At 43.3% G+C, this 18,048-nt stretch overlaps 4 protein-coding genes across 4 annotated transcripts; 2 read left to right on the forward strand and 2 right to left on the reverse strand.

Annotated features, from left to right (window-relative positions):
- Nucleotides 1–250: 250 nt before the first annotated feature.
- On the forward strand, nucleotides 251–1,590 carry SS1G_07713 (hypothetical protein; the record flags this gene model as incomplete). The annotated part of the gene is made up of 4 exons (XM_001591038.1): nucleotides 251–355; nucleotides 419–581; nucleotides 645–955; nucleotides 1,009–1,590. The coding sequence occupies 4 exons, from the start codon at nucleotides 251–253 to the stop codon at nucleotides 1,588–1,590; spliced, it is 1,161 nt and encodes a 386-aa protein (XP_001591088.1).
- A 463-nt stretch (nucleotides 1,591–2,053) lies between these two features.
- SS1G_07714 (hypothetical protein) lies at nucleotides 2,054–2,713 on the reverse strand (the record flags this gene model as incomplete). Its single annotated transcript, XM_001591039.1, has 1 exon — nucleotides 2,054–2,713. One exon carries the CDS (start codon nucleotides 2,711–2,713, stop codon nucleotides 2,054–2,056), a length of 660 nt encoding a protein of 219 aa, XP_001591089.1.
- A 3,423-nt stretch (nucleotides 2,714–6,136) lies between these two features.
- SS1G_07715 (hypothetical protein) lies at nucleotides 6,137–13,084 on the forward strand (the record flags this gene model as incomplete). Its single annotated transcript, XM_001591040.1, has 4 exons — nucleotides 6,137–6,297; nucleotides 6,501–7,074; nucleotides 7,460–12,808; nucleotides 12,860–13,084. 4 exons carry the CDS (start codon nucleotides 6,137–6,139, stop codon nucleotides 13,082–13,084), a joined length of 6,309 nt encoding a protein of 2,102 aa, XP_001591090.1.
- A 1,409-nt stretch (nucleotides 13,085–14,493) lies between these two features.
- Nucleotides 14,494–16,367, reverse strand: SS1G_07716 (hypothetical protein; the record flags this gene model as incomplete). Its single annotated transcript, XM_001591041.1, has 8 exons — nucleotides 14,494–15,011; nucleotides 15,065–15,132; nucleotides 15,185–15,567; nucleotides 15,628–15,695; nucleotides 15,751–15,790; nucleotides 15,838–16,019; nucleotides 16,068–16,203; nucleotides 16,260–16,367. 8 exons carry the CDS (start codon nucleotides 16,365–16,367, stop codon nucleotides 14,494–14,496), a joined length of 1,503 nt encoding a protein of 500 aa, XP_001591091.1.
- Nucleotides 16,368–18,048: the final 1,681 nt, after the last annotated feature.

Here is an 18,048-nt window from a genome sequence, read left to right on the forward strand (position 1 = left end):
AGGAACCAGCAAATCCCCAGGGGCAGCTTGTAACTCGAATTTCAACCAGCGGCAGATCCAGCAGCAGCAGATACCACCATATTATTCTCCTGAAGTGAGAAAGAACCAAGTCTTACCATTCGTTCAACCACCAAACTGTCCGACTCCCAAATATCGGAAAAGACTTCATTTTGATACCTCATCCACCTTTTTCATCTATTTCTTCTTAACAATCTTTTCAATCTTTGATTTCAACAAAATAATAATCACAATGGCACCACCCACCGCTGAAAGCGCTTCTCCCATCGGAATTGCAAACTTACCAAACCAGAGACACAAGATTGTCGCAAAGAGAGGTGCTGCCTTCACTATTATGGTATGCATTTTCTTATGCTTCTCTCAAATCCTTCTGCCGTATCATACTAATGACTTCCTCTAGGTTGCTGGCGAATCTGGTCTAGGAAAAACAACCTTCATTAATACCCTTTTCTCTACCACAATCAAAAACTATGCCGATCACAAACGCAGACACGCGAAGCAGGTGGATAAAACCGTCGAGATCGAAATCACAAAGGCTGAATTAGAGGAGAAATTCTTCAAGGGTATGAATTCGATACATCCAGTACGCTGTGGTAATTAAATACCCATTGTTGACATTATCTTAGTTCGTTTGACTGTTATTGATACACCTGGTTTTGGAGATTATGTCAACAACCGCGATTCCTGGATGCCAATTATTGAGTTTTTGGACGATCAACATGAATCCTATATGTTGCAAGAGCAACAACCTCGTCGTGTTGATAAGATTGATTTACGTGTACACGCTTGCTTGTACTTCATCCGACCTACTGGCCACACCTTGAAGCCTCTTGACATTGAGGTTATGAAGAGACTCAGTTCAAGAGTGAACTTGATTCCAGTAGTTGCTAAGGCCGACACCTTAAGCCCGGCTGATTTGGTCCGTTTTAAGCAGAGGGTATGATATAGTCAATAAATCGTTTCACTTCGAAGCTAACATAATTTTTACAGATCCAGGCTGTCATCGAAGCACAAGGCATCAAGATCTACACACCACCTATCGAAGAAGATGACGAGGCTGCTGCTCAACATGCACGAAGTTTGATGGCGGCTATGCCTTTCGCGGTTATTGGCTCAGAGAAGGATGTCAAAACTGGCGACGGACGTATCGTTAAGGGACGCCAATATGCGTGGGGTGTGGCCGAAGTCGAGAACGAAGATCACTGCGATTTCAAGAAGTTGAGATCCATCCTCATCCGAACACACATGCTCGATCTTATCCACACCACCGAAGAAGCACATTACGAGGCTTACCGTGCCCAGCAAATGGAGACTCGCAAATTCGGTGAAGCTAGACCTAGGAAGCTCGATAACCCCAAGTTCAAGGAAGAGGAAGAAAGCTTGAGAAAGCGTTTCACTGAACAAGTTAAGATTGAGGAGCACCGTTTCAGACAATGGGAGCAGAAGCTTATCAGTGAGCGTGATCGTTTGAACAAGGACTTGGAGAGTACGCATGCTGCTATCAAATCTCTAGAACAGGAACTTGAGCAAATGCAAGGCAATGCCGCAACTCGCAGTCACGGCCGTCGTTAAATAATGCATGGTTCGGGAGGAGTTCTAGTCTAAAATTGGATTGTGGGGACGTAGCAGGGATGGATGACATGATGGAGGTGATGCCGGGATAGTTGCAAACAGGTCATTTTGCAGCTTGTTTTTTTCTTTTTTTTTTCCGACAGTTAATGTTCAGAAGGCTTCTTAATTCTAAATAGCTTCGTATGAGGGGCTTCCATTTCCACTAGTTTTAGCCACGATGTAATTCATGCTTCTTCATGATAGTTTGTTCACTCTACTTCTTATTACCCTGCCTACATGATTCTTTTCTGTACTATTGATTTTCTGTCCTAAACTGTCTGGTCGCTTGTATATATAGACCATCGTAAATCCCATACTACTTCAACACCTAATCTCTAATAAAAGCATATAAATCTGGTATAATGATATCCATACTCGAAGGTAATTCAAATCATCCCGGATATATTCAAAAGATCATATCCTGCTATATAGCATCCATACTGGCTCTCATGGTCAACTGCTCATTCTTATTCCCAAGTTTGGATATCTGTAAAAATGCATCGCAGCCGTATCCCTCTAGACTGTGCAGCTCCAAACTCCCAGCCCAGTATTCGGCATATACACGGCTTAGGGGGAGACCCATACCCAATCGAAGATTGGGAGGGCGGCTAGTTAACGAGGAGAGGGATGTTTCGTGTGTGGATGTGGAGCTGGGACCTTGATTGCCGATGGTTTCTGCGCTTCCCTGAAGTCCAGGTAATGCCTCATCCGTCACCCGTAGTTCTTGCATGGTTGCTGCCATTTTTGGGACTTGGTTGAGGTTTTCGAGGCGTTGGTTGCTGCGCGGTCCTTTGCTGAATGCCCAGAGGTACGGAAGGATATCTCGCGGTATACCGCCTCCTTGATCTGACACTCGAATTATTACGTGTTGAGGTGCTTCGCAGACTGTTACATCTATGGGTGGTGGTGGTTTATTCATGTTACGACCAGTTCTTTGCTTTTCGACTACAGCTTGGATCGAGTTCCTTAATAATTCGCCGATTATGTATTCGAGATGACTGAGAATGTATGGGAATGTAGCTTCGAGATGCCCCGCGAGCCGAATCTCAGGCATAATCGTGGTAGATCCATAGGTTGCCGACATCAAGGCCTGAACTTCCCTACCCACTCGTTCGACCACCTCCTTTGCATTGCACCTCAAGAAAACTTCACCCACGAACTCCGCCTCTACTGGTTTCCCATCAGGAAAATGCCCATGGGAATGAAATGTCTCCGTTAATGCTAAGTGTTGCTCTGCAATCACCCGTCGGGATATCCTCGATCGTAAAATTGTATTCATAAATTTGTCCATATCTGATGGATTCATTAGATCTCGACATTCTAATACGCCCATTGCTAATTTTGGAATCACGGTAAGATGCTCTTGTAGGGTACTGCTGATGACTTTGCATAGTCTTTCGTTATCGTCTAATGTTTTGATATCGCGCACACGCCGGAAGCTTTCAAAAGCTTTGTAGTATAACTCGTAGACTTGACTCATATGCGGATTGGTGACCACGACATACGGAAGCGTTTGCATATCTCGTATGCGATGCGCCAATCTGTCACTCTTATCAATACAAGCAATAGAATGCGTGACGGAAAGAGCATATTCACCTGGTAGGAAGCTCTGTTCGCACATAATTTGCAGAGCTTATCAGTCGAGCTTCAGTCAACGATCGCCCGAATACCATAAGTTGGCGCAGACTGATAGGTCTGGCATCTTTTGCGACCCATCTAACATGGTCAGCAAGAACATACGAGAGTTCGGACGGGACCTTCATATTCATACTCATCTAATGGTGATGCAGGCCTCCATGGTGGTATATGTATTTTAGAACATTGCTGCAAAAGCCCACCTGCATGTATCAAATTTGTAGCCTTGGTAGCATTGTGCGAATATGATCGCAGCATACCGACGATTCCATGCGTGGAGGGGAAAAAATATCCACCTCGAAGCAAACTCGTTCTCTGCGAGCTATTTCATTTGAGAAGGAATATTGAAGCTGTACTCGGGACACTAGACCTATCCCGTGGTCCAGAGGATTTTTGGGAGGGGGTTGAATTATTTACTTTCCTAGCTAGTGGGTAACTAAGTATCTATGAACGGAGTACAGAGTAGTCTGCGCAGGAAGTAGGAGGACTTTGCCGATGACTGGGAGACACAAGGATTAACCCCGCTTTGCAGTTACATTTCATCCTTATTAATGATTCGACTTCGAATTTCGATAAGGTGAATCATGACTGATCACGTGCCGATAATCGCCTCAATCATTTCGTTCGGTGATTAATCGGGTCTCAAAAGACTGAACCACTGGAGATGAGGATTGTTTCTAATTGCAACATGAAGGAGAGGAAAGTTCAGGAAAGTTCTTGAGGTCTCATTTTTTGTCTTTGTTATATATGCAAGACTCAATCTGATACGTGCAGACTCATGTTTATAACTTAAAATATATTAATCTAGAAGGATGTGTGAGATGAGAGAATACAGCAACTCGTCAAGAAATGATACTTCTATGTTATCGACGGCTTATTAGAACGTACGTATTATTCAGTGCGACTGCAAGTGATATATCACTTACCTACATAGTACACACACCAAATCCAGGGACCTCGAACGGCATTTGCCTTTCAGTTTGTTCAGTAATCATCCTTTGTTCACTTGGCTTATTAATAGATTAATAAAGGTTTTGAAATACATTTTCTAAATATCCTCTTGAACGTAGGTCTAAGACTCTGGTCCAAATTCCGATGACATTCAAAACAGCCCACCAGCTTGGAACTTCAAAGAACGGAAGATGGAATTACCGCTGACAACTGATTGCCAAGTTACGATACCCCTTCATCTGTTCGGTTATTAGTGAAATGCTGTTATGTCCGATACTCTCATAAACATTATTTGAAGATGGATTTTTTAGTTTTATAGGTCAGTTTCGATGTACGGTGCGTGTATACCACGGAAGCCCATGCCACATAATCAACATACCCTCCTTCTCACTACCCTGTGCTCTAAATTTGGATCACCGGGAAGGGGTGTATGTTTGTTTGCCTCAACAAACCAACCCGACATCTCCAAGTTTCAAATTTCATGTTCAAAGGCCAAGGAATCCAAGTAGCCCGATTCAAGGGCGAAAGGCTATGGATATGAGCATCTCTTGGGATCAATAATATACTTTTTAGCTTTGACAAGCGCTGTGATGGTGATTCATATCTACGAGGAAGAAGAAGAAGCGCAGTGTGATCAGATTTGCAGATTCGCCTATTCTCCACATGATTGACGGAATGGAAGAGGAATGAAATTTGTTGTACGAAGGGCACAATGGAACAATAAGAGATCAAGTGGCCAAAATTCTGATATTGGCCCAATGTGGTCGGCCCACTAATAAATGAACATTTTTGCCTGAGCTTAAGCTCTCTCTGCATAACAAAGAACCTAAATACTATAAGCTTGTTGCTATCCCTATGCAATGCAATACAATCCAATAATAAAACAAGAAACCGACATCTTGCTTGAGTTAACATCATCAAATCATCTGATCGTCAAATCATCAACACTACCTACCTAGTATTCCAACGCAGAATATCATCTCTAAGAAGGGTTCAATAGGTACATTTTATATGTTTTGTATCGCTCAGACTACTACAGGGTTATCAGTGCCTACTTGGTATTAATTCTGATATACATTATGATACGATACTTCTAACATTGTATTGGAGTGATTGATTCAATACTCATCAATTACTCTATGTTTGTTGTAACCAATATCAAACAGACAAACAAGCAAATATATCTATCTTATCTATCTATCTATCAATCTATCCATCCATCCATCCATCCATCCATCAGTCAATCAATCAATGAAAACTAATTCCAAACCAAACCCATTTTTCAACGTACACACATATCAGCTAGGTATCTCTTATATCACAACATATATCTGATCCTGATTCAGCTCTTGTTTAGATGTTTAGATGTTTCCTGTTTCTTGCTTGCTTTTATTAGTATGTTGATTTTCATATCATGGAAGCTAGTCGCAATTCACAATTCTCTACTCTGTATGGAGAAAAGAGCTGTGGGGCGAAGCAAAGAATTTAGCATGCACCTCAAGTTGACGACCTAGATTGTACCAAATCCGAACGAACATCAGAGCAAATCCTACCCATCATCACCAGGTTCCCAGCCGCCTAACACCAATCTCCTCCTCGCCCACCAAATAATAGTTAGAAATTCCACAAAATATCACTCCCCCCCCCGCGCCATTGCACTTATACTTATACCTACACTTACTTATACACTTACACACTTACCCTCACACCTACTCACACTTACACTTACACCTATACCTACTTCCACCACACCCACACACCCGCACCCACTCTTACCTCACCTCCCTCACCTCATCTCACCTCCCTCAATAACCCCTCCAAAAATCTCAGAAATATTCCCCTCCACTTTGCATCATTCACATCTCCCTCATAATAATCTTTCCGCGGATGGACGGTTTTTAGCTTATATACCTGGTCAAATATGACCAGAAAAGATGGTTCCTATCGTAATAGCTCCGCTACGAGCTCAAGCACTGGGAGTTGGAAATCTACTGATACGATAAAAGGCCCTGGCTCCTCATACTTTCAGGGTTCATCAACGAAGAGAGGAGCCCCAATGCAGGTGAAGACGGATAGAACGAGGTAAGCAAAAAGGAAAAAAATTTATGATGCAAAAAGGAATCTTTATTTTTATTGCTTTAGTTCTTTGCGTTTCCTTTTTCCTTTATTTAGTTGTCTCACATAAACATTTCCATTTCAAATTCCATTTTTATTTTATTATGTCCTGGAACAAAAAGCTTTGAACCTGTTCCATAACTAACGGCTTCCTGCATTGAACATGGCAGTAGGGTAGAAAATGATGCTCAAGTTTCGCCGACATCTGCAGGACCTCGAAACACAATATCTCCATCTTCATCGATATCTCCTAATGTATCCCCACGGGAGCAAAGAATGGCCGCCGACTTCGGCAATTATCGACGTGATCTCGCAGTCCTCGAAACATCTGGCGGGCGCATTCCTCAAATCCACCATAATCCACCAACAGCGATAGCCTCTACAAACCCAATTACTCCGTGGATGTCTACTGGAAGCAGCGCGACAGGTTCACCAAATGGCTTTACGAGCTTTTATAATGATTCGAGCGATGCGTTGTCGCAAGCTTCACAGTTGTCGCCGATTGCGAGGCCCGGAACAGCAGTAACGGGACACACAAATACGAGCGAGTCGCCTGCAGATGCATTCTTTGGCGATGGTGATGAAAGAAGACCATCCGTGGCGAGTATAACGACAGCGAGTAGTACTGGTTCAAAATCTAGTCTCGGTAGGGCGGTGGGTGGGCTTCATAAAAAGTTGACAAGTTTCTTTGGTGAGGACCTTCCAAGTTCATCCGAGACGAGCCTTCCGTCGCAGGGAAAGGAGGTACGATCGCATTCATTTGCGCGGAGTCATCGAGACCGAAATCATTCATCTGCCACAGACCACGGACATTATAGAGACGCATCCCCAGCAGGTGGATCCCGACCTAGAACACCGGTACCATCTAGCGAAGTTGTTCCATTTTTATATCAGAATTCCCAGGTCAGTAAATTCGATCTTCACAAGTAATCTTCGCTTTGGGACTTTCACTCCTCGACACGATTTGTATCTTCTCAACAATTTTGAGATGAAATCATACGCTTCGTCAATTCGCTCTTATTTTTCTACTGATTCTCAATCTAATGTTGAGAGTGATATGGCAATAACGACCCCCCGTTTCATGCATTGAAGCGTACGTCGTGTACCTGAAGCTAACGGAAATGTATAGGATATAACTCTGTATGGAGAAGCACCTGTGCGAGAGAATCTTTCCGGCCCTGATAGAGAACGCTACATAAATGATAGTTCAGACAAACCACCCAAAACTTCATCGTCTGCTAAATCTCACCACCTCCCTGGACATCATCTACGTAATCGAAGCAATGATGACACTAGATCCTTACGACCGACCGTAAGTAGAGAGGAGTCTGCATTCAGCATGCGCTTCAAGGACCGAAATAACAATCCTATGGGCACCGCCGCGGCGAATGCTTCCAACCCTAATCTTCAACGACCAAAGAGCCCAACACCGAGTGGCATGAGTACGTGGAGTCAAACAACGAAGGGTGGTAATAGCGATGGTCCGTCATCGCCCAGAGACAACAATAATGGTACGAAAAGGAGTCTTCTGAACTTGACTGGTCGATTCAAAAGGCACAAGGACAAAGATCACACCCCATCGCGCTTGAAAGAAACACCAGCAGCCAGTCGGGCACCTATCAATGGATCTTCAAAGCAAGATGCAGGAAAGATATATGAATCACCGGACCTTGCAAAATATAGCCAAGATGGAAGTATTACTGGATCAGAGCTCAATCTACCGAGCCAGTCTACCAATGGCAATGCTCGCCCGCCGGGTGGACGACAAGGCACCTTCCCGAAGCTACCATTTCGGAAAGGCCGAGGAAACAAAGGCGCGGAGGATTCAGATCAATTATATGATACATCAGATCGCAGTGGAGATAATGTACACCACCTGGATACCAATCTATCGAATATGGAAGGGATCTTGACGAAGCCGCCACCTCTAACTCCACTTGATAACAGCATTTTTAACGGAGAGGAGGACGAAGGAAAGGAAGAGACCGAAAGTTTAGGTGGACTCGGGTGGAACGCACCAGACAGTTGGGCTGTAAAAAAGATTGACGACGACAATATGTCGCGGCTCCCTGAGATTGACGAAGCAGGTATCCCTCAGAAGGCCGAAGAAAAAGCAAATCCTTATTGCATAAGGATATTCAAAGCGGATGGGACTTTTGCTACGTTGTCGACATCGCTCAACACTACCGTCACCGAACTGCTGGCTCAGCTTAACAAGAAGACTTACCAGGCTGACAGTCTCGACAACTACCAGATTGTGATGAAGAAACATGACTTGCAACGAATCCTTGCTCCTGGAGAACGCCCACTTGTTATACAGAGGAGGCTCTTGGAGCAAGCAGGATATCAGCCTGAAGATCGAATTGAAGATGTGGGAAGGGAAGACAACAGTTACCTCTGCAGATTTTCCTTTCTCCCGGCGAGGCAAGGCGGTTACGCATCCGTGTCAAACGACAATGGGCTTGGCCGAGTCCAGAAATTTAGTCATGTGGATTTATCGGGAAAGAACCTTATCACTATTCCGATTGCACTATATTCCAAGACTTCAGAAATGATCTCGCTCAATTTGTCGCGGAACTTGTCCCTCGATCTGCCAAAGGACTTCATTTCTTCATGCGTCAATCTAAGAGAAATCAAGTTCCTCAGCAATGAAGCGTGGAAGCTTCCAGCTAGTCTCAGTCGAGCTAATCGCCTCACAATCCTTGATGTTTCCAATAATCGACTCGAGCAGTTGGAGCATGCCGAACTATCGAGACTGCAAGGCCTCATTAGTTTGAAGCTTGCGAACAACCGACTGAAAAGTCTGCCTTCATATTTTGGGATGTACAGATCAATGAGAACCTTAAATCTCTCATCAAATTTTCTAGAAGAGTTTCCGGAATTCCTTTGCAACATGACTGCTTTGATCGATATCGATATGAGTTTTAACGGAATATCGAATCTCCCCAACGAGATCGGTAAGCTAAAGCATCTGGAAAGATTCGTCATCACGAACAACAGACTGAAGGGCTCACTTCCAAACACTTTTGGAGAACTTGTGAACCTCAAAGAAGTTGACGTTCGCTACAACATGCTTTCGAGTATTGACATCATTGCAACTCTTCCCAAGGTTGAACAGATTTCCGCCGATCACAATTCAGTCTCTGTTTGCGAATGTGAATTTGCCAAAATTCGAATCCTTCGATTGAACTCGAATCCCGTGACCAAATTCGAGATCAAAAATTTGGTCCCCACCTTAACAACCCTTAATCTATCTAACGCAAAATTGGCACAAATTCCCGACGCTGCCTTTGACAAGATGCCGAATCTCAACAAGCTCGTACTAGACATAAACCACTTCGTCTCACTGCCCGCGCAAATTGGCAAGTTACGCAAACTCGAATATTTTAGTATAGCGCGAAATGCTTTGAGCAGTCTTCCAGCGGAACTTGGGTGCTTGACAGAGCTTCGATATCTTGATATAAGACAAAATAACCTCAAGAAACTTCCCATGGAAATATGGTGGGCGAATAAGTTAGAGTTCCTCAATGTATCTTCTAATGTCTTGGACAATTTCCCAAAACCAGGTTCAAGGCCTCCGCAGCCACCTGGCGACGTTGGTTCCACAAATAGCAATAATACTGGTGCAAATTCACAAAATTCAAGTTTTGAAGAGCTAGGACCTCTGGACTTTGCACATAGACGACCGAGCCAGGCGTCCAGTGGGCTTCTCAGCGTGGGCAGCTCCCCGGTCCCTGATGCTAGGAAAGGGTCTGTCGTGTCTGTTTACGGTAAAGGAGGGCGCAAAACTTCAGTAGTCTCGAGGAGTACTTCCGCAAGCACAATTAATCACCAAACACCTACAAACATCCGTAAGGATTCTGGATTATCGGCTAAACTTATCAATACATTCGCTGGATCATTAAAAATTCTTCACCTGGCCGACAATGGACTTGATGACGATGTTTTCGATGAAATCACTCTCCTCAGCGAACTACGAGTACTAAACCTCTCTTACAATGATCTTAACGACATGCCATCGAGGTCTATCAAGAGCTGGCCACAGCTGGTTGAGCTTTATTTATCCGGAAACGAGCTCACCTCCCTTCCTTCTGATGATTTTGAGGAGTTCAGTCTCTTACAGGTCTTGCACATTAATGGCAACAAATTCCAGACCCTACCTGCGGAGCTTGGAAAAGCACATCGTTTGCAGGTTCTGGATTGTGGTAGCAACTCCTTGAAATACAATGTCTCGAATTGGCCTTATGATTGGAACTGGAATTGGAATACTAACTTGAAATACCTCAACCTTTCTGGTAATAAACGTCTAGAGATCAAGCCGTCCTTGCCGGGAAGTGCAGCTGCTCGAGATGGTCGTGATCTTACGGATTTTAGCGCATTGCAGAACCTGCGAATATTGGGTCTCATGGATGTAACCTTGACTATTCCATCCATTCCTGATCAAACTGAAGATCGAAGAGTTCGTACTTCAGGTTCTCTTGCAGGCCAGCTGGCATATGGTATGGCAGACAGTCTAGGAAAGAATGAACACTTGTCCATCATTGATATGGTTGTACCTCGTTTCAATTCTACTGAGACTGAAACCTTGTTGGGTATGTTCGATGGTCAGGCGCTGTCGAGTGGAGGTTCAAAGATTGCCAAATACCTCCATGAGAACTTTGGCCACATCTTCAGCGAGGAACTAAAGAGACTGAACGCTTTAAATAACGAGACTCCCAAGGATGCGCTGAGGCGGGCTTTCCTGTCACTCAACAAAGATCTAGCCACTGCTGCAACTCAAAATACAGAAGAAAGATCCCTGCTTTCGCATCGAGGATCAGCTACGCCAGCAGTCCTCAGCCAAGCGGATCTTATCTCCGGTGGTGTGGCTACTGTGATGTTTTTGCAACAATCTGAGCTCTACGTTGCCAACGTTGGAGACGCTCAAGCCATGCTCATTCATGAGAAAGATGGACATCGAATATTGACCCGGAAACATGACCCAGCCGAACCAAACGAAAGGCAGCGCATCAGAGATGCAGGGGGCTGGGTCTCAAGGCAGGGAAAGTTGAACGATGTTCTCGAGGTGTCCCGTGCCTTCGGATATGTCCAACTCATGCCAGCTGTTCAAGCTGCCCCTAATGTGGAGCATATCACTATCAAGGAGCAAGATGAGATGGTACTGATCGCTTCAAGGGAACTTTGGGAGTACTTGTCTCCTGAACTGGTTGTTGATATCGCCAGGTATGAAAAACATGACCTGATGAGGGCCGCACAAAGGCTTCGAGATCTTGCTATTGCCTTTGGCGCCTCTGGAAAGATAATGGTTATGATGATGGGTGTTAGTGATTTAAAGAAGCGTGCCCAAATACGACCACACCGTGTTCAAAGTCTATCATTCAATCCAAATATGATGATGGAAGACGGATATGTACCTTCCAAGAGACCTAAGAAGAAGACCGATGACGTCGACGATTCAATGCTTCGAAGATTACAAGCCGAAGTCCAAGCACCTGTAGGAGACATTGGTATTGTTTTCACTGATATCAAGAGCTCTACGGCGCTCTGGGAAACCTATCCTAGCGCTATGCGATCAGCAATCAAACTTCACAATGAAGTCATGCGTCGCCAATTGCGGATTATTGGTGGCTACGAGGTCAAGACAGAAGGAGATGCTTTCATGGTATCATTTCCTACTGCTACATCTGCTCTTCTTTGGTGTTTTGCTGTGCAATCAGCGTTGCTTGAAGTCAATTGGCCCGCCGAAGTCATAACTAGCAACATGGGACACGAGGTCTATGACAGCAATAAAAATCTGATTTTCAAAGGTCTAAGCGTCAGGATGGGTGCTCATTGGGGTCGTCCAGTGTGTGAAAATGATCCAGTGACAAGACGTATGGACTACTTTGGTCCTATGGTTAACCGTACTGCTCGTATTTCTGCCGTCGCCGATGGTGGTCAAATCACCGTCTCAGCTGATTTTATATCAGAGATCCAGCGATGTCTCGAGACATACAGTGAAAGCGACCGCTCAGGGTCCACGGGCTCGGAAGATGCTTTCGACAGCGACTTTATCAGTCATTCAATTCGCCGTGAGCTTCGCTCACTCAGCAGTCAAGGATTTGAAGTCAAGGATATAGGGGAGAGAAAGCTCAAAGGATTGGAGAATCCAGAATATATCTACCTCATGTATCCACATGCCCTTGCTGGCAGAATTCAATTTCAACGGAGCTTGGAAAGTGGTGAGGCAGCCGTTGTTGAGGAGGAGCCTGCCACTCTTGCTCGCGATTCGGAACTGAGCATTGACACCGAGAATGTTTGGGATATATGGAGGCTCAGTCTAAGGTTGGAGATGTTGTGCTCAACTCTAGAAGAACCCCGAGGTTCTGCTCTACAGCCTCCTGAAACAGCAATGCTTGAGAAGATGAGGAATAGAGGTGGAGAGGTATCGGATCGTTTCTTGCTGAGTTTCTTGACCCATCAAGTTTCGAGGATTGAGGTAAGTTTCCCAAAAAGGCACTGTTATGGAATTTGTCTGACAATGTCATAGACATGCACCGCAGCACTCGCTACCCGTCATTTAGTAATTGGACAATCACTGATCTCAGACCTCGATCAACTACGTGCACCAATGGCAGGTATTATTGAAGGTCTTGCCGCTGATTTGCAAGAATTACAAAAATATAGAGCTATGTACGGACCCTTGGAACCTTTGGAACCCTTGGAGCCCTCTGTATACGAATATGAGGACGAGGACGAATCCGAGGATTTATAAACCAAGATACACTGAATCTTCCATACGGACAGCATAAATCATTTCACGAGCAAGACGACTAGACAATCTGGCTAGGGTAGCACAGTATATAGCTTACCTAAACACCATGTAAAGCATTTTTTTAACTATATTTCTCTTACTCACTTATTTTAGTATAATTTACTGGGAGGCAAAACAGCGATGGTATAGTTGAATTTTCAGCTACCTATTTATACACGTCGACTCTCTTGACTTTTTTGGTCTTTGGGTATAGGCATTAGCGGCTAGGTTTATATATGGATAAAAAGGGTACGGTCGGATAGGAGACGGGAGTTTGCCTTATATATTTGCTGATTGATTGTTGGGTTAATTCTTTGAGCGGGACGAGCATGTGTTTTTTTGCGATTGTTCATTATTATCATTATTGTGCTTCATTTTTGTTATTGAGCTGGAATACTTGGAATGGAATATATTTGGTTGGCGGTGGAGGTATGGATGGAAAGACATTGGAAGGAAAGGAGGAATTGATGGAAGGATCAATGGCTTACTTGGGTCCGGGGATATTATTAAGAAGACAGTGTCTTGGATTTGATACAAATTGGAGGAATGCATGCATGGGCGGACGTAGACGGGGCGGAGGAATTTGGAGCAGGACTCGAGCTCGAACTCGATGGGAAGGAAAGGAAAGGGAGGGAAAGGTAAAGGAATATCTTATGACTTGATGACTCGGATTTCTTTGGTCGGGAACTGAGAATTATAGCATCGGTGAATGGGTATATAAAGAATAAGCGAGCGTTGCATGTCTGTGTTGTCTGTGTTTTTCTTTTATGTTTCATGTGTTGTGTAGATTAAATGGTGTGGAGTGGAGTGATGTGGATAGATGTTTAGGAGGAATAAATGGATGAAAGTTTCAAAGAGTGGTAATGAGAAAGGAAAGAGAAAAAGAGGGAGAGAGAGATTATATTGAAATGCATAGTTGATTGGGTATAGCATTTGAAGTTGGTGTTGCTATGCGATTGAGTCTGTGTGGTTTGATTGTGTAAAGGGGTTGTTATTTGTTGGGTCGGTTAGATAGGTTGGATGGCTTGGATTGATTGAATGTTTATTATTATTAATCGGGGAGGGTAATATAAGTAATTATATACAAGTATAAGTGCGAGTATAATTGTATATAAAAATTATTAAATTACTTTTATATCACAAAATAAAATTAACTCTTAGGATGTGAAATTATTATCAAAATTTATTCCGCGATAAAACTTAAATTAGTTCATACACCCCATCAGAGTTTATAATATTATATCTAGATATATATAAACATCATAAACTAATAATATATCCCATTGGATCATTCACTCAATCATTCACTCAATCATTCATCTATTCGATCATTCAATCATAAAAAGCTAAATTAAATAAAAATATACACATCAAACCCAATCCCGACTCCTCGGACTTCCCAACTCCCCCTCATCATCCACACTCCCCGCCTCACCCTTCCCATCCAAACGCGACGACAAACGACGCCCCAAATATTCAAAACTCACCCTTTGTTCTGAGTCCTTCGTTCCAGGCCTATGAACTAATTCCGTCCCATCTTCTTCTCCCATTTTCCCATCAAATCCCCCTCTTCCTGTGCCTCCCCGCTGATTCGACACCACCTCATATGTTTTCTTCATCGTGATGCCGGGGCCTCCGACGCCTGGTGTGCCTACAGAATGTAAAGGACCTCTCTTATACGCGTTTCTGAACTGGATTTTGGGTACGCTAGAGCGTCTTTTGCTGGGGTCGTTGCCTTGATTTTTCGAGTGGTTACTCGAGTTGTATGTGGTGCTTGCGAAGCGGGGGAAGATTCGGACGAGGAGGAGGCGGAGGGCGGGCATGCTGGAACAGATTATGCCGACGCAGATTTCGATTGTGGACCAGTAGCCTACTTCGAGGTAATCCCCTTGATATATAAGTTAGCTTCGAGTTTTTTCCAGGGGGAATTGGTGGACTGACATGTTGGGTTTTGTGTATTTGCGAAGTGTACTAGTGATTTGAGGCGGAGGGTGCTGACTATAGTTATGCTGATGAGAAGGTAAGCATAATAGTATCTATAAGGGATGAGCATATCCTTACAGAATACCAATACCCAACATCGCTCCCACTCCAACCTTCTTTTTCCAGTGTAAGTTAAGATCGTATAGTTGAGTTAATGGCAATATCAACATCCAAATGTCCATAACAATACTTTGACCAGCACTTGTAAATGCCAGGATATTGATATTTAGACATGTCCCAACATGTTCGTTATCCCATCTCTTCCAGTAAAAACTTATTGGACGGCACTGAAAGACGGCAAGTAGGTCAAATAATACCAGGATTACGCCATTTAAAATGATGGTACACCAGATTGCCACGCGAATCTTGCGTTCGGGGAAGAGACGGAGGAAGAAGAGAAGGATTGAAATCTTTACAAAGCTAACTTGTGCAAAGTACAGGATCTCGGCTGCATAGAAGAACTGAAAATGGTCAGTTCCAAATGTTGATGGATTATGAGTGTAAACCATGATGATACTTACACGAATCATGGCGCTGATATCATTGAAGCTTAAAGTCCATATATCTTTTCCCAATCCATGGGCGCTTACTGCCATTTGATGAGTATATGTACAGAATAGACACTTAGACTACAGGAAACTCACGACCTTGAACGTTGATGACGGAACTTGGTATACCGATAATCTACAATTGAATCAGTAATGTCCGTGATTTGGTCATAACCTACTAACCATAACAACAGTTGCCATATAATCATCCCACCAGAGGTTAGTGTCAGAAATGAATCTTGATGTAATTCTTAAAAGATATGCCACCCAGGAAACAATAACGAAGGAGTTAGAGAGCCAGGTATAGAAATTCCCTTTGTCCCTATAAGGTGCATTGCAAGCGACAGATGTTACGTTCTTAGTAGCTAGAACAATCAGAACTGAAGTTGATATGATATATGAATTTGACTTACTAAGTGCTTCTTTAACGGTGCAATGCGCCGATACACAGACATTAACTTCTGTGTTCAGTGGCACGTTTGTACAAATACATTGTTCATCGGTAGGAGAGCAGGTAGAATTTGCAATAGCTGTGGTGAGACAAGTGACCTAATTTATTGTCAGGGCTGAGGAAATGTCAGGATTCAAGAATATTCACAACTTACAGCACATGCGGGAAGAGCTTCAACGATATCACTCAATGATAGTGTCTCGGCGACAATGCTGACTGGGAGCACAGCACACCATAAGGATAACCAAGAAGATACTCTCATGTTGACTTCGAATAACGTCGATGACCACCGTTCATGAACCAGGATAGGTCTTACATATAGAAGCTTCTGTTCGCCATATGTCTCAATCTTCAATCTTCTTCATTATCCAACGTGTAGATCGGTATAGAAAGAAATAGGTCGGAGGTGGACGGTAAGCAGAGTGAGATAAGTGTAAGTATAGGTTTTGCAAACCGAGCCACTGGGCAGACACTAGAGTGCATAGGGTTATTGAACGGCGATCTACGTATTCTGTACATGCATCGGGGGCAATCTATCCCGCTAAACTTAAAATTCGGGGTACGTCTTATCGCAGGGCATAGTTTCAGTCGCCTCATCTGGTATCAGTATAGAGCGCATTTGGCAAATCTTTCCTCATTAGAATGAAGCATAGAGTGACGAAGCTCAAAACATCTTTTACCGGAATATTTTATTCCATCATCTCAAATGTTGGAACATTTTAGTAGAATGTATTGTGCAAAGCAGTTTTCGATAGTTCCCGAGTCCTGATGGGATATTGACTTGGAGATCATCAAAAGTTTGATAGTGGGGATATGTTAGCGTGCTCGAGCGAATTTCCCTTCTCTCGGGATGTTCAAGCACCCAAACATTTACCTATGCCCCTGTATGCGGAAAAATACCGTAGAAGCATGCTAAAACCAGTTGTAGTCTAGCCTATATTCGCAAGGATATCGCGAGCAGAACTAAAGTCTAAAAGCCACTTAAGTATGGGGGTAATTGGTATTAAAATATTGATACCATGATCACTCGTGGAGTTGATGTGGGGACGATTCGCTGAAAGATATTCTAGCCTTTAGTTGGTATGAGCTAAAAGCTGCAATTTCTGAGGATGAAGCTTGATGATTCCGTTGAAGATAGTGTTACGTACACTGGTGTCTGTATTGGTACATCTCATCGGCCCAGAATAGCCAATATTGTAAGCGCTGCCTCTCTTTACGGCATGCTCTTGTTGAAGGTAGTTAATGTAAAACAATGAGGTTGAGTTGAATAAAGTGACCCGCTTGGAGTTTTAGACGAAAAAGAGTACGATTGCATGACTGCGTGCAGCATTTATGTACTGTAAGTAATTAGTAACTGTTATAACGTAACGCCTAGCTGTACCAATATTTTGACTTTACCCAGTAGTCTAGACACAAGACATTTTTTCGGTATCGCGAAAGTTAACGTCGTTAACGTTGTAAGGGTCGAAATAACTCGGAATTAACCTTCAGAAGAATTGATTTTTTACGATTCAAGTTAGATAATTAGTCGGTAGTTTTGTTTGCACTCATGAATCGTAAGGTAGTTTTAGTTGAAATTTTCTTATGCATCTAAATGCTGCATGTCGTGATGAGAAATCAGAATGAGACTTGCGGTCTTCACTATGGGTAAAGTCAGGGACAGGAACAAGTGAGAAAGCGGGAAGAGGATGATCAGGGATCCCCATACACTAAAATCACCAAGTGGGTCATGACTTACGCAGGGAAGTAGAAGGTAAATAGATACTGCACTCCCTACTATGCACTGCCTACCCTGTACTACCTTGGCATTCATCCATCTGGGAATTCCTTGTCGAAATAACCAGAAAATCAACTTGATTTATTTTGATTATATTGAGTGAATTTTTACAATTTTGATGGAAAAAATTAAGTTAAAAATCTTTATATATTCTTAATCATTTAAT

The sequence above is a fragment of the Sclerotinia sclerotiorum genome, genomic scaffold, assembly GCF_000146945.2.
Source record: "Sclerotinia sclerotiorum 1980 UF-70 scaffold_10 genomic scaffold, whole genome shotgun sequence".
In the NCBI taxonomy this organism is placed as follows: domain Eukaryota; kingdom Fungi; phylum Ascomycota; class Leotiomycetes; order Helotiales; family Sclerotiniaceae; genus Sclerotinia; species Sclerotinia sclerotiorum.